Below are 23185 nucleotides of genomic sequence, written 5' to 3' on the forward strand. Positions count from 1 at the left end.
TTTGTCTTAAATACTACTGTGAACAAGTAGATACTGCAAGTAGCAATCATCACATTCATTACACATCATCACAACCTGCCCTCTGTCCAAAAAAACTCTAGACGAACATATGCTTCATCCAGGCTCACTAGCAGGCCATATCAGCAGTTCCTCCTATATACATTGTTTAACAACAGAAAAATAAGTTTCTGTGATAAGGGTATGAGACAGTTTATAGCTAATAGGTTAAGAAGGGTTACTTGCAAATGCTTCAAAAGATCCCAATAGGTCAGTGTTACTCTACATTTAAAGAACTGTGGGGGGTGTGTGTGTGGGGGGGGGTGTTCATTTTTTTTTTTTTATGTTTTCCTTTAGCAGTTAGTGTTTCACATACCGAATTCACCAACTTCAGGATTTTTTAGGAGTTCTTGAAGAACATATGCTTTGTCTTTCAAGCAAGCAAATCTGAACTGAGAGATTATTCTTCGGACACTTGGAAAAAACCTAGAAAATTAACCTCAGGACAAAGTGTTTGTTAGGGAATGCCAAGATCTAAGGATTTTTTAAAAAAAATTTTTTTGCAACAATGACACATGAATTCAAGGTTGGTCTGTCATATTTTGTTTAAAGTTGTAGAAGGCTGAACAAGTATATTTGGAATCAAAATCTGGCAACTTTTATCAAATAAAATACAGCATTCCCTACTGACACCTATGGCAACAAGCACATATAAACCCAATTACCTAGATTAATTAATTATCAATTAAAAGTGAAAAACAGATATTTTCTTTTATTCATTACTTGGCCATCTCTACAGGTCCAAAGCAGAACAAAATCACCAGACAACTCAATGAACTCCAAAACTAAACAAAGAAAGCAAAAAAAGTTTAATTATGCAACATTTTAAAAAAAATCTGCTTTTTCATTACATATAGTGAGAAATTAATGTTAAGTGCTTCTGGAGATGATTATGAGATAAAGATGAGGACACTTTTACAGATTTTTAGAACGTATTTACTTTTTTGATTTATAGATAATCTATCCATAGTTAAGGGTCTAATCATTACTTTTTCTCCTACAAACTACTAAAACCAGACACTACTCAGCACTTTAAATAACATGTGAAAAATGCTGCATCTATTTAACAGCTGCAGAACTTATAGGACAGAGGCAGTAAAATATAAAAAAAGACAAGAGTTAAAAATCCTACTGCAAGAATATTAACTGTAATAAAAGAGAAGACATTAAAACCAGCAGCTAGTTAGGTGCCAGGACATAATAGAACCCATAAGACCAGGCAAAGAATGATGCTAAGTTAAGGAGAAAGAGTCTGTTTTCAGAGAGGAACTTCCTGACAGACACCACAACAAAGCAACATGAATGGTGACTGTGTGGTCCCCTTCTCGTAAATAAATCAGGCGTCAAAGGTTGATCTGCAGTTAATAAGAGGCCTAAGCCTTCTCCAAGGATTTGTAGTATTCTGTCAGCACAGTCCAAGCCTTAGGAGCCATGAAGCCTTCTGGCGGGTTTTGTCCTTCTCGAGCCAGCTTGCGCATGCGGGTCCCCGATATAAATTCAAAGTCTTCATGGCTGAGAAAGTAGGAGTGGGGGAAAGAGGGGAGAGGAGCAAGGGAGAGGAGGGAAAAATAATACATTTTAAAAGCAAGAAAAGTTGCTCATATTCCTTCTGCTTTCTTGATACTTTATAAATTTCTTCTTGGGAGTATAATGCTGTATAGCAACTGTCATTTCCAGACATTGGCCAGCAATGCCAGTAAATCTCTACGCCCTCTACAATATTCCACTAGGTAACTCCAGAGGTTTAGCAGCATGGGCATGGTCAAACTGATCTGTGGACTGAAATGAGTCCATCTAGCCTGGCTTTCTCTCTATTAGGAAACAGGTAACTGCTGTTGAGAGACAACAGTCTCCTCCACCTCCTGTCTCAGCTCTCTGCCAGGCATCCCATTTTGCACCTTGCCCTGCCATGGCAGTGGACCAACCCTATGTGCTGGTTGAAGAAGGTCACTTCAGTGCCACTACGGAATGCAAAAAACCAACGCTGCATGAAACCTTAGGGAAGGACACTTTGCAGAACAGAGAAAGTAAAAGCCTCAGAGTCTAGAGGCAAGCTCCACAGCTGGACCACTGCAAGCCACTGAGCATGCATATACAAATATATTCATATCAGTAATGTGGCACATACAGTTCAAAATAAACAAAAAACCTACAGAATAATAAAATTACCTTCCCCTAAAAATGTTTCTTCCTGAAAAACAGAATTCAGTTGGACAAATACACAAATGAACCCAGATCAGGATTGTTTATCGTTGTTAACATGACAATCTAAATGAATATTAACTTCTCAGTTATGTGGTCATAAGCAGCAGAAGCTCTACAAGTTAAACACTTACTCCTCACAGGACTGAAACAGGAAAAACAAGACCAGAACACCAGAGGCATATCAAATGCTCCAAAGGAAAAATAATTTATTCTTAAATTAAATACGCAATTTTACTCATGCCATTTGTTCAATTTGCAACATGTATGCATTACTCATTCTTCACTTGTCTGTTTGAAATAATAGCCAAGTATTGGTCTCAGATGCACATGCCTCAGATAGAAACAAGAGCCAAGTGTGCACATCAGAGGGCAGAACTTGGCTCTAAGTGCTGAACTATGCTCAGTAGGGTATGGAAGTTAGCAAGATGCAGAAAGCACTCCATGGTTCCCTTTCACAAAACCACTAGCCCCATAATTTTTTGATTTGGATCGCATACATTTACACAACAGCACTGCCATACATACTTTTTTCTTACTGCTCTCAATTTTGGACTGTGGGTTCCTGAAGTGTCACAAGGCAAAAAAACCCTACTGTGCTTCAATTCTGCAAAATATAAGTTATGCAAAAATGAAAACTTAAAGTTGATGTAGGCCCATGGGAGAAAAAGTTATGTCACTGCTATTTATAATGCCTGAAAATTTTCTTTCTTGGCAGAGACACGCCTACTGTTCACTAACACTGCTTGAAGGCAACCTGTGTTCTTTGCAAAAACTATTTCTATAAAACATATGTGGGGAGGTGATAAGCCTGGTTAATTCTAGTGAAAAAATACTAAGTGTTCAGATGATCAGGAAGAGAATAGTAAAGTAAGTACTATAAAGTTGCTCCATGTGTGGTTCTCTCTATGGTGTGGTAGCAATACCAAAGTTCATGCATTAAAAAATTTTAGCTGCTTTATCCCCACTTTGCCTGTTAAGTTTTCAGAAAAACACTCAATTTCCATGCCCTACAAGTGAAATAAAGTACTAAGACAACACATTTATATATGCCATATAAGTTTGCTTCAGTAAGACCCCCAATTCCTTTAGCTTCTTCTCATCGCTGGTTGCATAAAAGGCACCTCTAGGAAGTAGAGATATCAAGGAGAGAAACATTAAAAGAAGCTAAGGAGATCTATAGAAACCCTAAGAGGAAAGAAAACATGGACAAGGTTTATTTAAGAAACATACTACATTCAGCATCTCATAACATTTCTAGAAATGTTTCAGAAATACTATTAACAAGTACAAAAGTATTAATGATAACCTCTCCTTATCCAAAATTACTGTTTTGAATGGGGTTTTAGTTAAAAAAAAAACACCAAACAAAAACACCTTAACTAGTAAACACTGAAGTGACTCAAATGGAGCTTTGGCAACATATACTGTATGTTGAAACAACACAGTAATTCCTGCCTTGTTTAAAATTACTGCATTTTCAATTTTATTGTTTCCAGTTTAACCTCCACTTCCATACCTAAAACAGAGTATTTGAATAACCACTCAATACTTGTTGTCTTTACTGATAGTAAAGATCAAATCTCTTGAATATCAGAAACTGAGATCTCCACTAACCAGAAATGCTTTAATAGTACTGGCACCGTGTTGTGATGTGAATCACCAGCATTATGAAAGCAAAATGTATCAGTATGAATAATTTGATTTTGTTGAAAAAGGAACCAGAAAGAAGAGTCAGGTAATTTTGTTCATAGTGAACTTTGAGGATATTAGAAGCTACTCTACACAAAATGCATTTGAGCAGAACATGACAGGGGGGAAATATCTGACCATTAAAGCTGCCGTGAAATATAAATGCCAAAGCCATTCAAATTTCATTCTCAAGTGAGACTTGGAATGACTATGAATAAAACTTAACCCAAGCCTTTTCTGCACATGGAACTTAAATGTTTTTGAAATTTTTATTCAGTGGGTGCTAGAATTAGCTTTCTTTGAGCCACATGGTATGTTAGCAAATGCCTGGAACATGGATTTGACCTTTTACTACCAATTGATTTTGACTAGTATTGACATAATATTTGGTGCCAATGCAATCAAAAGCATTCTCCAAAAGAAAGAGGAAAAAAGGCATAAATAAAGCCACAACAAAACTTGTCAACAGAAAACCAGTCTTGAGACATATTACATTGAGACTGGTATGTGCTCCATGGCATAGCAACCTAGAACCCTACTACACTTGCAGTGTGGAAAAAGCCTTACACACACATGCTATGAAATCTCCTTACTTGGGCAGGGGTAGGCCAACAGAAAATATGTAGCTTTGATGTGCTCTCATATGTCTAGCAAAAGGAGAAAAGCAATCTTTTCAAACACGTCACTTACAAAGACTGATGTTTTAATTTGTTAAATTGATTTCCCTTATTTTCGTGCATTCAGTAGTTGTTTTTTACTACAATACCACAAGTAACCCCAGCAGCAATGACAGCTCTTTACACTTTGTTATGAACTCAGACACTAAGAGCAGTGTGTGAGGCTAAGATTTCAAAGACCTTACAGCTCTTGTGACAAAACAAAGAAGTTACCACCAGTTTGCAAGCAGGAAATGACTGCATGAAGATGCCCACAGTGCTACACGGAACTTCTGCTGTATCTCTGAGGTGTCAATACAGTACCTTAAAACAATGACTGAGAAGAATATTTTTTCCGCTTCAACAAGTATTCCCTACAGGTTTAATCTAAGTATAAAATATGTTATGTAACTGATTTTTTCACTTGGGAGCAATGAAGATCAATCACAATCTCAGGAACCCCCACCTTCTGTTAGGGTATCTGGCACTGTGCAAATGACGTTCTTGAAATTCCCATTCTCTGTGGAGAGTAATGCCTAGTGCTCTAGAGGTACCAAGAAATGACTCTTAAATACAGGAAACACAATAAAAGTACAGACCATTCATTCATAGTTTTGCCCATTCGTCAAGATACGGGTTATTTGGAAACAAATGTATGGAAATACAACAATAACATGACTTATTTGCCCTCATCTGGCTTTGAAACAACTGCCACGTTCTACTCAGCTGGTAAATTTTAGATCCAATTAATTCCTAAGACTATTCCCAGTCTCCTTATTTGGGGTTTAGTCCCATAACAATTTTCCTTCTCCAACTTCAAACTTCCTGGACAGGATCTATCATGAGGTGAAACCTAACTTTACAACCCTTTTCAGAAGGATTTTCACTGTATTTAAATCTGCAGCATTAAGTCATGACTTACACCATATCTTCTACAGGAACAGAACACTGCCCCATACAGTGTCAAGTCTTTGCCATGTCAGTCTGTGTTATGCCTTGGGAATGCCCCATGATGCTGAATGAACCAGCTATTATCAGCTAGGTTCAAAACCTAACTGGCCGTGAACAAACTCTCTGTGAAAGTAGAACATAATAATGAGATTAATATCAACATATGCATAGCAAATCCTTTACCTGCTGTGAATGAAATTCCTTTCTGACTGGCAGCAGTGTTTGAGTCTTCTGAGCTGCTTTAGTGTTTCAGGGTATCCTACATTAGGTACTAACGTTATTTCCCTTAGCTAAATTAAGGAGGACAGTCAACTATGTTCATCTTAGCCTCTTAATATCACTTTAAACATCAGGTATCACACCAAACAAATTTGGGAACAGTACATACTTAGTTGGAACAGCTGTCCCGTATGACTTGTAGTATTTAAAGCAGTCATGCCAAACACATGAAAGGTTCTGGGAATAAACTAAAGTTAAAATCTCTCCTTTTCACACATATTTCATTCACATTTTACAAAAAGCATTAACAGTTTGCTCTAGCAACCTTACTTATGGGTTTCTTTTAGCCAAAATGATCTCATCAATTTTCTTTCAGGACAAAAAAAAAAAACAAAACCACAAAAAAACCCACACACAACCATTTTTCCAGACACTGCTGTGGCTTTTTTAATTGCCAAACTAATTTCCTTTCTTAATTGAGTTTTTTCTCAGCAGCAGTCTGTGGCTGCATTTTATAGGACTGATCTTCTGTAAAGAATTGGGAATCTCTGCTCACCCAAACAACTACTATTATTAAGCCACCAATCCCAAATTACACTTGTCTGTGGTAACTGAGAGGCCTTTTTGGCTGAAGAAACACACTAACTGTTTTTCTGAAAGGATTTCAGCATTGGGTAGGGATTTTTGGGGGAATGGTGGTGGGTTTTGTTGGTTGCTTGTTTCTTTGGTTGTTTTTTCTTTACACTTCTGTCTAATAGTGGTTCATAGGTCAGACATTCATTCGGAATTTCTCTGTTACAACTAGAATAATTCCTATACATTTTTCCAAAACATGTTTGGACATATTCAACTACTGATTCAAATGTCTATGAAATCTGAAAGGATAAAAACTATAATAAGCAAAGGACTATACCAATATTCATGCTATTTATTTGTATTATTTCCTCAGAATTCTGTGCAAGTGGAAATGCTCAAGCTTCCCATAGATACTTAGATAAGGCTTGCTATCTGACTTCAACAATAAAATAATATTTTTTAAAAAAAATCCCTTTATTATCCTCATTTTTACCAAAGGGAAAATAAACTGAAACTATTTCTACCTGTCCTGCTAATACATTGCTTCAAATGCATTCCTCAAATCCCCTTCCTAAATCTTAGTTTTAGAGACATCTTTTTCAAAGGTATGTTTTAAGAATGCAGTTCCACGAGGTGCTAAACCTAGTTCTAAGAGGTCCAAGAAACAAATTAAAAATTGTGCTGGCTTCATGAGGTAAAATACAAATATAGTTCCAAGATATTGGCTGTTCACAGGTCTTACTACTTTAAAGGGTAACTTTAGTAAACCAGTTTATACCAGTTAAACTTTGTGCACCACTCTGCAACTACAACTGCTGTGCAGCTAGAATAAAGGCTTTTACATCAGTCTTTTTTTATCCCCTTTCCTCGCACACAACGCTCCATGGTTTTTCCTGAATGCAACCAGGATACCTTTGCCTTTCCTTATAAACAGGGGTACATGTAGATACAGTGCTGCCAGGCGACTTCAGCTCCAACACAGCACCACAGCAGCTCAACATCATTAACCAGCAGCATGAGGCCTTGACACTCGAAGTTAACAGTCACGTTCTCCAGGCTGTTCCCAAGCAGATGCACCAGATCTATTGAAACTCTAAGGGCAGCACACATTCTGGAGGACACTAATGGAAGCAAGAAACAAAACTTAACTTCTGTATCAGCTCCACAAAAATCAGCACTTGCACCTTTGGGAACCGAAGGCCATAAGAAAATGACCTCTTAGAATCACGGCCAGCACACCTGAGAAGTAAGGGTCTTTGTTACTGATTTGGAAGCAGAGCCAGTGGCAGGCTTTTTGATGCTTCCTAGGCTTGCCACAAGGCCACGAGCAGCTCAGCCACAGTAAGGTATCACACAGCTGCCCAGTATCTTATGGTACATAGCTGACCAGCACCAACCCAGCATGTGAAAACCTAACCCCAAAGGCATACTATGAATGTTATCAGCAAGTGTTAGAATTTTCTCATAAAAGCTGAGCATAAATGTTTAGAGATGTCATGAGGAAAGCAACTCTCTGCCACTGCTAATGTTGCAGCCCCAACTTGGCAGACATCCTTCTGGCAGTTGAATCAAGCTTTTGGTAACCTCTCACCACTAGCCAAAGATTCATCCCTCACCATCCCCATGGCTTGGGATTGCCTTCAAAACCGGAAAGATAATTCACTAACATCAGCAAAGAGTCCGGGTGCTAGAAACTTGGCATGTCTTTGCTGCTAAACCAGGCGTGGTTCAACTCTGCCAAATTACAGAGACACCCAGGATAGCAGATGGTGTCCATTATGGCTTCTTACAGGTAGCTCTCCCAGGTAAAGGAGTATAGGAGGCCTGAAAGACTAGAAGACATGACCACTCTGGGAAAGAATAACTGATTCCAGCAGCTGAGACACACAGCTCAGCTACAGCTCAGTCCAAGGGAAACCTGCTTGCCATAACCTTCCACGCATCCACTAGTGATGGAAATTCTTGAATTGCCTAGTTTTTTTGTCAAGTCTCTAAGCCTCAAAGAACTAAGAAAGGTACAATAGAAATCAAGTTATCCATTTCCAAAACAAGTCAGAGCAATGCTTCTATGCATGCAACCCTCCTCCCTACGTTTTCATGCTGTTTTTCACCAGGTTAAGTGGTGAACTGAGGAATGATTTCCACAAACATCACTATTTCGCACCCAAGGGTCTTCTACCAGTACTGAATCCTTTCTGTTTCCAAACAATCCTGTGTTCCCTGCCATCCTCCTTACAGAGTCAAACACTGCATGGTCCAGGAGTCTGCCACATTTTCAGCATTACATAGACTATCTTGAAATGCAGCCAGCTGCATCCATCCAAGCTCTGTCTGGAGCCTACCACAATGTTCTGTCTATGGCAAGCAGAAGCAATAATGGCTCTCTCTTCAGGGAGCCTGCATGTGTCCACATTGCCATCTAGGGGGCTGCTGCCATACTCCAGCACACTCTGTAGCTTGCAAACGACACCTAGGGAAGGACGAGACAAATGGTCTTACATTCTGACAGCAGCAGGGCAAAACTGCATGTTAATAGCTGCATAGTCCTTTTTCCAAAACAGTGACAGAAACAAGAAAGAAATGCTTCAAACCAAAGGGTCCCCACAGGCGTGATGAGAGGATAAGAGTGTGCATATGCAGTCTGTGACAAAAGGCAAAACTTGTTACCACAGAGATTTTTTTTAATAGTTTAACTCTCCTTGATTTAAATCAAATCTATCCTCCTAAGAGTACAGTATCAATGATAACAGAATCAATATTATTCTACAAAGATTTTATGTTCCATGTAATGGGAATTCTGGCCTCTCACATTGCCATTCCCCTTCCATTCCAAATTATTAAGAAGTGACATACCAGTATAACTATTTCACTTTAATCTTTATGTATTTGTCTAAAACTTGCTGAATTACTTAAACAGGACAAATATCCATAGTATTTACTATAACAACCTTTTGAACCTTATGTTATAATCTATAGATATTTGCATAAAATTATCAATATTTGCATCACAATAATTACTGTGCAGAGCAATCAGGACTTCTAGATGCATCTCAATGAAAGGCACAAAGGTAGTGAAGTGTTCAACAGCTAGCTAAGAGGTAGTAAGTTTAGGTAAAGGCTTTCATGTCAGATACAGTAGAAATATCCTTCCCTCTGATTTAATTCCTCCTAATGAAAATACCATATGTATCAGGGCATAGGTCTGATCTGATGCTACTGTCTACAGCATCACTTGAAAGAAAAAGAAAAAACAAACAAACAAAAAAACCCTGCTGCAATGCCATCCAAAGAGAAGCTTCACAGTACTAAGGAGAACATTATGCTGGAATGCTGCCTATATGGGAGGGAAGAGGAAGAAAGAACAACATTGGCAAACTACAACTGCTAAATAAGACTCCCTGATTAGCTTCAATTTTAAAACATCTGCAATGTAGCAAATCATCAAATTTCTAAACACATATGGACATCACAGAGTAATATACAGTGAAACTATTTTAATTCTTGTCAGGTTTCAACAGATTTGCCTTTACCATGCTGCTTATGATTTCCAAACAACAGAAGAACATGCCATAAAGTTATATTTAGTCATGTAAGAGACTAACACTTCGCAGCCTTAAAAAATAAAAGCAGACTAATTCAGGTGCTTGTAATTTACTGCTGAAATAATGAAGCAGTTATGTAACTTACAATCAAGGTTAAACCAGCATACTATCTACTAATATAATTCATGGTAAGAAACACACAAGCTGCTGAATAAAACTTGTTGGTTGATTGTCACAAGCCACAGTGGCATCTTTGAAGACTTATACTCAAGTGTTCTTCAGCTGCTTACGCTGTGGTTACAAGAGGTAAGAGACAGGTTCATTTTTACATATCAGTCCATCCCATGCTGATTTCATGCTTTGAAAGATGAACTGTGTTGTGCAGACATACTTCTTCAGTTAGAAGTAATAGGAAATAGTTACAATAAATAGAAAAATTAAAAAAAAAAATCTTGCTTGACTTTGTATTTCAGTATTCAGGTTGTATTTCAATAGTAACTTCAACTGCAGTTTGATGAAAACCAAAAATACAGTTCAATAATCTGAATGAAGATGTTTAAACTAAATTGACATCTTCCCAGTCCCACTCAATGCCACCATAGCAACACATACGGTGAGTTTTGGACTCTGCTGTTCCACGAGTGAAAGAAAATATTGGAACATGCAGAAGGTGAAATTACCTGTCCTGGAACTGGATGAAAAAAACAAAAACAAGACACCAAAAAACCCAAACAGCTGAAAACACTGTGACATTCAATGAATTTAGAGCACCATTTTGCACTACTGTTAGACAGAGCAAACACTTATTTGTCACCCTCTTGCCCACTATCTTCTCCCTCTGAACTCTCTCATTGTTTCTCCTTCCATCATAGCTGATGCAAACCTGGCACGTGAGAAGCATATTTAGAAAGGTAAACCACTAGAGAGCTAATCTTACCATTATAATAAATAGTAATATTTCTCTGTGGATTTGGCAGTCTGTGCCAACATATTCCAGAATTAGAGAAACTCCAGTACCTGTGAGGAAAAGGGGAGCTTCCAGTGGCAACTAAAGTTGGATCAGGTTAGCTGTGCTGTGAAACTACATTCAAATCATGCTGAAGTCAAGTTGCATTCATGATCTAAAACCACATCTAAACACTGCCATCTTTGCTCAATATGAATTTAATTAAAAACTTTTTTTTATGTGGGCAGGGGGTAAGAGGCAGCTATTGCTCAAGAAGTCTTAAAACGAAAATACAACTTACTGATCAGAGTCATAATAATCCATACACTTCTTTTTCTTATTATAAGCTGCAACTCTGAAGGGTACGATTTCCAGTGCTCGGAGGCCTGGAGCCATTGTCAACACTTTGGCGCCATGGGTTGGTTCATACAAATCTTTCCCAGTGTCAGGGTGCGGCATCCCTGCTGGATCTCGCCCTACAATGTAGAAGTTAGCTCCTGCGACCATCCGTGATCTACAGTGCCACTGAACCTAGAACAGAAACCAGGAAAAACTGTTAACAGAAGAAAACTGTCAAAGCATGACCCTTAAAGTGTGCCTGCATTGTATAATTACCACTTTTTCCCTAATCAGATGTGACTTCTACTGTGGTGGTACAACAACACAAAGAATCTATTACGTGAATCACCACCAAGCTTACTGCTGAGACATACTATTACCCTGTTTCATGTGCATGTTAGGATACTTTAAAAGCTACTTTTGTACAGCGTTTGGAACAGCACAATCGGAGCAAGAAAGATGGAGCTCATCACTTCCTTAGCTCAGTTCTTCCTGATGTTGTCACCTTCCATCCCTTTCCTGTTACATAAAAAGATTAACACAGAAGCAACTGCTTTGGGAAGCTTAGTGGGCTCTAGCAATGTATTGCTCTACTTAATCACAGTAATTTCTCTAATAAAAAAAAAAAAAAAAAGACACCCTGACAAATAGATAGCTGCCAAACATCTCATTGGAAGACAGACAAGATAGACTACTTAAACACAGTGGTCACAAGTGATCTAATCAACTTATTTACACATCAAAAAAGTTACCCATGCTCAGCATTTTCACCTGGTGCATGTGGCAAGGATGTTGTCCAAGGCAGGACTTCAACACTTAGTCTGCATCAATATTATGACCCAAAGGACACATACACCAGGCACATACTGCACATAATGCTTTCGCAGCGCTAATGCTGCCTATTCATACCATGAGCTTCCAAGACAAAAACTGATCAAGCAATTCTAGCTTTGGTAAAGTTACGTTGATATATTCACTTTCCCTGATCATTTTGAAATAATTTCCTTCCTAACACATCTATATGAACTGGGGCGGAACCAAAGTCAAAAACAGAAACTTTAGCTTTACTGAATTTTTGCTTGGATGCACCAACTCCCTTCCACTTAATATTTCAAGTATTGTACATACTGACAAACGGCTTTCCCACACTACTTTGCAGCATATTTCACAATGAGTGGTTTCATAACTAACAAGTTGATTTTTACTTTTTTCCCTTATAGCTCAGTTATAACTGAAAGTAAAAAAAAAATATTATACTTCAAAGGAAATTCTGCACACAGATTATTCAATCACATGTTCCCTACAGCCAAAGAAATGCTTTCAAATTATTTAGAAATGCACCTCCTTTATGGTGAGAGGATTTTTTTCTCCCAAAGACTGTTTGCAGTATTTAATCGCAGATTGTTTGATGTTACACTTACAACAGATTTTAGACTTATTACACTATCCAAATGTTAGTGAATTTTAATTCATTTTTATATGTAATATTTTCAATAGCAAATTCAACTGTATCGTCCAGAAAAGTAAAATAAATATTACTTTATTTTAGGTAACAAAGACACATCACTTCAGGAAATATCAGTATGTTCTCATACTAGGAAGTATTCCTCTAAAAGAACTGTCATACCATCTATATAGTTTAGTATCTGCCAAAGGATATTCAGAGAAGAGTTTAAGAAAAAAAAAAAGCAAGTAGGTTAACAGTAGTTTCTTGTAGCCTTACCTTCACACAAAATTAAAGGCCTACCCAGTAACTAAACAAGATAAAATAGCTTCACAAGTTGAACAGTAACAAACACCTGTCAAAACACCTGTCAAGCACTAAAGGGGAAAAAAAAAGAAGGGGTGGCAGGAGGGCAAAAAAACCACAAATCACAGGACAAAAGTTTCTGCCACTACCTTGTGGTAAACTGGCAACATGACAGATAAATTTTCTTTCCATTACAAAAAAAAAAATTGCATCTGCCTACTTTACATAAAACAAAATCAGTATTTCATATTTTAGTCACTGTGCATGCTGTTTACATTAACAAGCTTTAGGCAAGAAGCTCAAAAGTAATTTCTCAAAGTGGTAACTGCTAGCCCTACCTTAGTTCTACACCTAATCATTACAGAAATGATTCAAAGAGGAAGTTTTGCAGTCAATATGGACAGAATTCTGTAAATCAATAGTCAGATAATGAAATTAGGAACCAGTCATGAGTGTACCATTGGTACCAGTTTTCATTCTGACCACAGCCAGATGTTACACATGATGGATTCCACCACTATTCAAGCATACAGGGTGCTATGGAAGCATCTGGATGCTGATAGCTAGACTAATAATTTTAGTATTTACGTTACAAGCACAGAGTTGGCCATACACATGAAATCCCAGCATACTACAGCAGCAAGCAGCACGTTTTCTGAAACTATTCTAGCATAGTTAAGAAATCTAAGTTTCATGTTGTCACGTGGGTAACAGCAAGTAAGAACACCATTTTGATTAAGTGAAGCTATTTGACTAAGGCAATTTAGAACAATGTTAACCACATGTTTGAGACATAAAACTAGCAGCTATTGTCCCATATTCCTATACATCTATACTACTTCAGAACATATTTACTTTCCCCTAAGCAGGTGAATTCATTGCATTTTTGATACAGAATTTTCCCCTATAGAACTGTTTCTTTTCTTCCATGGTAATTATCAGGAACGTTAAAAATATAAAAATGCTAAATTGATGCTTATGAAACACGTCCATTAAAATCTTTACAGACTGGAAGGCCACATCCATCCTTCAGATAACCATGCTAACAGTTGCTTGTTCTGTAAAGCACTTGTGCTACAGAAACAAATCTGGTACCTATGTCTTTTAAATGACCTCTGGAAAAATATTACAGAAAGAGTCTCTTATTTCTTTGCTACAAATATTATTGTCAGGCTGTACTCTGAGGTCACTGGAAATGCTATATAGGTTAGGAGAAAACTTTTATTCTGTTCAGGATAAGGATGTGGATTTTGTTCCTCCTGATCAGTCTTGTGTTCATGAACTTAAGTTTTCTGTTAATTCTCACAAAAGGTCTGTAGCAACAGTCCAAGATTCCCCACAGTAACTCACTCACATGCCTCAACTAGATGCAGACTACAGTTTTTTCTCTGGACTGAAAGGCAGTGCAAGCTCTGTTCAATCAGTCAACTGGCCAGCAGAAAATAAGCAACACCTGTCTCATTTGATTCCACTGGTGAGATTTCCATCTATCAAAAGCTACCACAGAGTTAACCTCTTGAGCCTGGTCAGAATTTGAACTTCCTGTGACTGGGGGGCAGGGCAGCGGGAAGTAAGGAGAGATGGAGAACCAATACCCCTTAAAAGAATTGCCCTCAAACGAGAGCATTTATTCTCTCTGCTGCTTCCCACAAACCTCTAGGGATTCCAGCCCAAGACCTGGCTTCTAAATAAAGTGTTGCCAAAGAATTATTTCATACAAAAACCTTGAAACAATTATCTCTGAATTAAGTTTGCCAAAAAGTAAAGCAAGCTTTTTTTTTTTCTTTCTCTACTTTGTGTATAGTCCTCCAACATACAAATTTCTTGCTTAATAATCATACAACTTAAGTATCTTAACATTCAGGACAACTATTTGGTATGTTAATAGATCTTATAATTCCTTCTGAAAGAGACTGTAAAAAAGGAGGAAGGATTAATTCATTATCATACCCTTGTAACTGTAAAGAAAAGAGCACATAAAACCAACGTTGTCTCCCACCATTTCCACCAAAGTATTGTAATATATACAGAAGGTTTTGGTTGATGACGGAGAGTGTCTTCACAGTCTGGTTTCCCAAGGAAAATTAGGCTCCTCTCTCCATTAAAAAAAAAACACAACAAACATACCTCAGGCATAGCACAAAACACTGTAGTGCACAATCGAAAGGGGTTTTGTTTTAAATTCTTGGTATATTTACCTCAGTTGGTCCAGCATACATCATGGGGGAAGGGAATATAGCCACCACTGTCGTTTCTGGATTCAAGATTCCCTCCTCCAGTACTGCAGCATGTTGCTTCATGCGCCACATGAGAGGAACATCATCCTCCTTTGTCCAGCCTCCAAGTGGATGCAAGAGTAAAACTGGGCGACGGTAGCCACGCTCCAAAAGCTGCTTATGAGTATCCTGCATTAAAAGAGCATGCCCATTGTGCACGGGGTTGCGTAACTGGAATGCAAAGACAGCATCTATAGAGAAAAAACAGGGAAAAAAAAGTTAGAAAAGAAAGTTATTTTATCAGGAGTTGTACAACCATAGAAAAACATTATCTTTCCTCTGAACTCTATTAATCAAGTATAATATGAGTAGTAATATGTGATTAAGGGTTATGAATTATTATAAAATCACTATATTCAATAAACAAAGCTAATAATAAAGCAACCATACAAAAAAAAAAAAAAAAACTAAACAAAAATACCCACAAATCAGCCTCCTTAACTTTTGAGAAGTTTCTCCAATAGCTATAATCTTCTCTTTGGATTTTTCACTTGGCATGAGCATATAATACAAAGTTAAATTCTAAGAGGAAATCCAACTGTGCTGCCTGTCTTAAAGGCTCAATGTATCATCAGGAGAACAAACGGACATGTTTGCAACAAAACAAATAAAAGGGTATTTAATGTGCCTTAATTAGTTTCCTTCACCTAAACAGCTTAGTAGAATTTATACACAGTAAGAACAAAGGAAGGCTAACTGCTATTACAAACCTTTCGATGAAAAACCCTGACACAAACAGGATTTCTCTCTTCTGCAAACTGAGATGAAGACAGCAAATCACCCTAACTGAGAGGTTTCCTAGTAAGGAACCAATGAAATCTAGAGAACAGGGTTTTTTTCAGGTATCAGATATGCTTATTTAGGGGCTAGCTAAAAAAAAAAAAAACCAAAACAAAACAAAAAAACCTGGTATCTCAAATCTGCAAATCCTGGAAATACTGACCACACTGAAAAATTACAGGAGCTCAGGACCAACCTCAGTTTGCATTCTTGATGTTAATCTCTCCCCTCACACTCAGAAGTGCTTAGCAGCTACCTGCCAGTCACTGCCACAATGAAAGCTGTATGATTGTTCTCTGCTTTATGACTTTACTCAGCCTCTTATTTAACTGCCTAACACAACTGAATTAGTGAGAAAAGTTTCTTCTGCAATATAAAGCCAGCAGTTAACTCATAATTTTTAACTGTGATACATTCCACTTGCACCAGTCTACTTGCATTACTGTCATAAGCTTTGCTCCCCAGAAGCAGCATGGAACAGACTTAAAAATAGAGCATGAAAGCTCAGCACTCAGCCATACCTGATAATTTTTAAATCATATTCTACCACATTTTCACATTATCTTTTCTTGCATTAGTGCCATGTCTAGCATGCATGGAAAGACAAAATTCAGAATCTCAGGCATTACCAGCTTCTCTTGTGTATTTAGGCAATGCCTGAGATCATAAAAATTAATACCAGTAAAAGGCAAAGAATGACATTTAAGAGACCATTCAAAATCTTCATCCTTGAAACAATGCTAGTTAGCCCCTGGGGTACCAAGACGGCAGGCATTTGGATAAATCTTTGCAGAAGAAGCAGAACAAGAAAAATTCATTCACCAGCATTCATTTCCTTGAATTTCTGCCTTAGTTCAGCTGGAGTGAGACGGTATTGATCAAGTCCATCATTCCAATAAATACGATCAAGGACCTGTAGATCTCCACCTACAAACCAGTTCCCTTGCTCCATAACCATCTAAGAAAAGAAAGGAAAATCCTTGTTAGGATTGGTTTTCAGGTTCTCCTGAGCATCTAGGGTACTGCACTAGGGACACATCTTTACAAAGGGAAGAGTTCCAGGTTAATTTTATTTGACAGTCTCACGTCAAGCGTCAATGTTTTTTAAAAAAAAAAAAAAAAAAAAAAAAAATCATCACTGGAACACAGTCCTGACATGTTATACCATGGTGCTGGAGAGATGCACAAGTCTTCAGTAGGCATATGCCTTTTTTTCAAAATAAAGAATTTTTTTAATATATAGAAATGCAAGTAGCCAGCATTCTTAACCAACATTATTACATGACAAAAAGAGCTAGTGCCTGGAAATCCTATAAAATCCTATATATAAACTGCACACTTTATAGTTGTTGGTCAAAGCAAATGCAGTTCCAGTATGGCCCTGCAGTTTACAAGATTCTGGTCAGCAATAAAGCAACAAACAAAACAGTTTTGATTAACTACTTAACCACTTTAATTTATGAATAAAATCAGAATCTTTGGGGTAGGATCGCTTTAGGATTTGTTTTACAATAGCACTTTACCAAGGCAACATATGTTCTTCTGATGTAATAATTTATAGTTGTTAACTTGATTATAATAATCTTTTAGCCTTATGTAGCTTAAAGATGACAACAAATGTTAATATAATGTAAGACATCACATATTAAACCCAAAAGCCAAGATGCTGAAGTTAAGTGTGGATTTTTCAATTTATTTTTGCTTTGAGTTAGAGGACTTGCTGGAATTAGATTATGCTAGTCACCACCCCCTTCCCAAAGAAAATGCCAAACTTTGACATCTCACCAAGGTGAGGGGAAGGTGTGATAAAGATAGGAAGATAAGAAAACTCTGCATTACAGTAACTTTCAGGTATTCTGAGATTAGTGATTAATTTAGAAGGGCCACCGGATTCACGTGCTATCATGCTAGGGAAGTGATCATCTCCCTGTACTTGGCACTGGTGAGGCAGACTGTACCTCAAATATACTGTGCTCAGTTTTTTCACTACAAGAAAAACACTGAGGTGCTGGATATACGTCCAAAGAAGGGCAAAAAAGCTGGTGAAGTGTCCAGAGCACAAGTCTTAAAAGGAGCATCTGAGGGAACTTGGTTGTTTAGCCTGGAGAAAAGGAGGCTCAGGGGGAACCTTGTCACTCCCTACAACCTGAAAGGAGGCTGTAGCAAGGTATGTGTCGGTCTCTTCTTCCAAGTAACAAGCAACAGAACAAGAAGAAACAGCCTCAAATTTCACCAGGGTAGGTTTAAATTGGATTTTAGGAAAAATTTCTTCACCAAAAGGGTTGCCAAGCATTGAACCAGGTTGCCCAAGGAAGTGTTGAGTCACCGTCTCTGGAGATACTTAAAAGACACACGGATGTAGCACTTCAGGACCTGGTTTAGTGGTGGACTTGGCAGTGCTAGGTTAATGGTTAGACTCTGTCTTAAAGGTCTTTTCTAACTTACACTATTCTAGGAAACTACTATGCACACATTCATATGCTGTCATGATACTACTACACATCCCAGTACAGACATAATAACATCCTCATCTTCTATACTAGTTTGAGCCATGTCATTCTGTAATTGCTAATGCATTATAACAAGTTATTCAAATCTTGTCTGCATGAGATTTCTTTATAATTTCTTAAATTTGTGTTAAGTTTTCAGTAACGGGGTAATCTTACATTCATCAGCACAGACCACATCAAGGGCTTAGAAAATCTTCCAAAATAATCTTACTCATATCAAGCAGACACTCTTTTTCAGTTATACTCCTGAATACAACTTCAGTCAGTAGAAGGATGTCATTACACATTAATAAAAAAATTGATTACACATTAATAAAATAAAGATGTAAAAAAATCCATAGTTTTCACATATGTATAACTATTAGTCAGAGATACTTTTTGAACAGATCAAAGACTTGCCCTTTTTAAAAGCAAGCTCATAATTCAAGGTTTGTTTGATTTCTTTTTACCTGATTTTAAGTCATATTTGTAAACAAAAAGACACTATAGAGACAAATGGAGAAAGAATCATATTTTGACTCTGCAAAGCCAAGATGCAACATTTACATCAGCTTGCAAAATTCAATACAGCATTGCAACGAGCATGTTACAACTAAAATATTTCACTATGACATACACATAAGATCAAGATAATAAAACATACTGAACACAGTGGATGGGAAATAACTCCCCAGAGAGTTAAGTGATGAACTCTCCAGGAACAGCACCTATTTCAAAAGCATCTAAAACTGGCAGTTCTCAGGTGTTCCACATACAGACAGAATAGAAGTTTTCTTGCCTTCACAATACATATACCTGCTGATTAAGGAGCTTTGATGATCCATCTGGCTACAGAGATGTGTTTCCTAGGCACACTAGAGGGCAAAATTCCCTCTTCTGTAGCACAGATTCTACAGTACATTCTAAATTCATTTCATGTGTACATACTGACATTAGATTTCCACATTAAATGCAGACTATTCAACAGCTGCATAGAACAAAAAAAATCACCTTTGTTTCTGCTCAAATATTTTAATTAGTTCTCGAGTAGTTTTGCTACGGAAATTCACGCCAGCCACAGACATCTGCTTCACCTAATTTGCAGCTCCACAAACAATACAGCTCATAGGAATAAGTTTTCAACTTTTAAACACACACCTTGATATAGGGATGTTCTTTGCATGTTGTTCCCCATTGCCTAGCACAGCGTTCCTCCTTCCTGTGCTCATAGAATTCAGGATTACGGAGAATGGCCACACGGCGACCTTCATACACCAGTGCAATTGCTGTACATCCATCCAGTCTTTCTTTGTCTTCTTGAGTGGCTGTTAGTACTATAGGCACTGACAGATTAATAACTCCCCCTGCAAAATTAATTAAAAAAAGTCTTTATCTTTAGTAATGGTCATCAATGATGATATGAAAATCTACCTACCTAACAAGTTACAGTCCAGACTGTAAGTATATCACACAACAGGTAGTTCAAGCACTTTACCAGGAGTTAAAAGTAACTTTTAGAATGAACTCTTGCATAAGATACATGTCCTATAAAATGTGCAAGCACTGAGATTTAAGAGCAATGACAGTACTTAAAATTGCAAGCACTTATAACCCCACACAAGGCATTTAGACTGTGAGGATACTACTTTTTAGGGATCTCAAATTAATATCTTGTTCAAGATGTTACATAGTAAGAAAAAAACCACAACTGACATCATCTAAAATACAGGCAAGATTGGTACTGTAGTGGATAATGAGTAAAAAAATAGTATTCTTGGCAGCCATACTTTGTCCATAAGAAAAGCTCAATGCTATAGAAGCAGCCAGATGTACCCAAGCAGTCAGCATATATAATTCAACAATTTGAAAAGGTAACTTTTGCGCTTCACTTAAAGCTATATTCCAGCAAAAACTGTTGAGTCAGGCAGACATTTTGCATAGTTTGTTCAGCTGAAAACTTACCAGCTACTTCTAAAACTAAACCAATGTATCTGAATCTTAATGTTATGCGTGGTCCTCATGTTTAAGTATTTACTTCACTGCTACATGCTAGAAGTCTTATTTTTCTTGACTACAACAGTGAGATTTGAGAAACCCAGTGGAGTAAATACCATAAGTCTCATACAAAGGCTTGAATTCTAATGAGCAAACACTTGCCGAAAGAGTGCAAAACTTTTGGATGGTCTCCAGGAGAAAAGTCATAGGCCCCCTGAAGTTTATGGGGGTTTTGCTATTGGCTGTAATGGGGCCAAGACTCTAAATAACGCTGATTTCCCTGTTATTTGAGTAATACGGTTTTTACAACCGTTTCTCAATTTTACCTTAAGAGTGGTAGCAAGTTCAAAATTATGAAGCTGGATGAAAAGTTTAAGAGAAAAATAGGTACCCTTCAAAATGCAAAGCATGCTCTACACCTCCTCCTAAGTTCAGTCTTAGCACTCAGTTATTTTCAAAGCAACTAGATCATAAAATTGAGCTTGGCAACAGTCACAGAGAAGATGATTTGCCACCCCTAGCCTGATAATTCAAAAAGAATCCTTTTGCTTTGCAAATAGGTAAATAATTCCAAACTGGGAGCATATTTCAAAGCCATTAATTGTTACAATTTTGTCAGTGACCAATAATAAATATATAATATCTTTGCCATTATCTTCAGCCACTGTACAAATGAGAAACAGACAAGGTAGGAGTGAGTTCGTTAAGTCACGGATGAGCACAGTGTCAGCTTGAGACTATTTCAGATTACTTCAGCTTTGAAGAGAGAATTATCAACACACCTGAACCGATCTCCATAACGTAGAAGTCAGTCAGTATGAACATCACATTTAGAGTCCAGAGGATGAAATGCATTGCAGGTATTAAACAATACTTACTTCTCTTCAAAATCAGAACCCTGGAAAACTACTGCTGCTATGATACACCAGAACTAACGTACCAAGCAGGGAAGAACCTTTCAGGATGTGGTTCTGACTTAACAGTTGCCACTGCTTCAAGTAGTAAAAGCAGCTTTAAAGCAATCACACTTTGCTAAATAGGTTCTCATATGTGCATATTACAGTAGATAACTAAGAAGAGGAAATATGGTAGCATCTAGAAGAACATGATTGTTCTGTTCAGGCATAGGACTGAAAATTGTTTCCATCAATAAGTTATTTGTTAATTTTCATTGCTCGTATTTTTTGCAGCATACATGAGGTCCAAAAAACAACTGCAAGAGAGGTTTAAAAACTTGTAACATTGCCATATCTGAAACACTCGGCTATACAAGGTCTTAAAAGCCTCATAAAAGTTCCAATTTACAGAAGACTACAGGGCAGAATAAGGAGCTACAAGCTATTTTAGCAGTTGAATGTATAGCACGTCATCTGCAGAGTACACTTCACCTGGATGGACACACAGAAGGCAAATGGAACTAAAATAAAACTAGCAGTCCATAACAATACGGCTAACTTTAGATACTCCAAAATAACAGAATGGCATTATATTGCCTAGGATAGTATCCGAGATGCTTATAGAAAAGGGAACTTTAAAAAAAAAAGAGTAACAAGAGTAACAGGGACAACTGATGTCTTTCAATTCTATGATCCAGACAAGTAACTTTTTTTTTTTCCTGCTATTTGGTGTCCAGTAAGAGAAGAATAATGCAGAAGGAAGTGGGGAGACAGGAAATTTTACTATCCCTCTTTGATATAGAGAGAGCAAAAACTCTCAAAGACTGGAATAAAACAGAGCCTTCAAAAAGGAATAAATGAAAAATGACAGCAGATCACAATCAAATTCAAAAACTTAAGGATGTTACCACTTGTTAAGTACCTTAACTAATGTTTGTTCTTAGCCAACTGGTAATACAAAATAAAATATATTCATTTAAATCACCACATGATTCTTCACTGAAATGGTGGTCAAGCATTGGAACAAGCTGCCCAGGGAGGTGGTAGAATCACCATCCCCGGAGGTGCTTAAAAAAATGCATAGATGTGGTGTTTAGGGACTTGGTTTAGTGATGGACTTGGCAGTCCTTGGTTAACAGTTGGACTTGATGATCTTAAAGGTTTTTTCCACCTAAATGATTCTACAATAATCACTAAGTCATAGTAATTTGATTGCATGTGACAATTGTCCATACTCAAGCCACCTTGTCAAATTCTAATTTCATATTTGCAATAGCTCCAGCACTCAAGTCAGTTTGTTGTGCTTTCCTTCATTACTATCACAGAACAGATCTTTTGGCACAGAGTTAAACAGCAATTAAATTGCAATTCTGAATTCTAACAATTTCTTGTAACAAATTAGAAATATGGATTTTATGTTTAAAAGTTTTCCAAAATGAAAACATTTGAAAAATAAAATTTGTAAGGCAAAAAAAGACAAGACATTCAAACTTTAAACATGATGATAGATACAAAAAGAATAAAACCATCAAGCTTAAAATTGCTTACTATAACACCCTACTCTCCTACCCCAGGTTGTGCGCAAGCCTGGTAACGTGTTACCACAGAACCAAGAAGCAAAGCGTCAACAATATTCTAGAAGTAGGATTAGCTTGCTCAGGTTTACAAATGGAAGTTTCACCTTACCATCAAGGAGACAGTCAAAGTGAAGGCACTGTAGGTATTCTCTCTCTCTCATAAAGCCATTCAGGGGTGTTGCCCAGCCTTCTGCTAGCACTTGCACCCATTGCATATCCACCTTGTAAAGAAATGGAGAAAC

The 23185-nt window shown here is 37.4% G+C and overlaps 1 protein-coding gene across 3 annotated transcripts in view; it reads right to left on the reverse strand.

Moving 5' to 3' along the window:
* Positions 1-742: 742 nt before the first annotated feature.
* PAPSS1 (3'-phosphoadenosine 5'-phosphosulfate synthase 1) overlaps positions 743-23185 on the reverse strand; it is a 56581-nt gene continuing 34138 nt past the window's right edge. For all 3 annotated transcript variants that reach the window (XM_037380743.1, XM_037380735.1, XM_037380749.1), the window contains exons 7-12: positions 23053-23164; positions 19634-19839; positions 16809-16944; positions 15129-15397; positions 11143-11372; positions 743-1569 (exon numbers count right to left, since the gene is read on the reverse strand). In XM_037380743.1, the coding sequence (XP_037236640.1) occupies positions 1431-1569; positions 11143-11372; positions 15129-15397; positions 16809-16944; positions 19634-19839; positions 23053-23164 (1092 nt within the window). In that variant the 3' untranslated portion in view covers positions 743-1430. The remainder of the gene's footprint in view (positions 1570-11142; positions 11373-15128; positions 15398-16808; positions 16945-19633; positions 19840-23052; positions 23165-23185) is intronic.

The sequence above is a fragment of the Falco rusticolus genome, chromosome 1 (assembly GCF_015220075.1).
Source record: "Falco rusticolus isolate bFalRus1 chromosome 1, bFalRus1.pri, whole genome shotgun sequence".
In the NCBI taxonomy this organism is placed as follows: domain Eukaryota; kingdom Metazoa; phylum Chordata; class Aves; order Falconiformes; family Falconidae; genus Falco; species Falco rusticolus.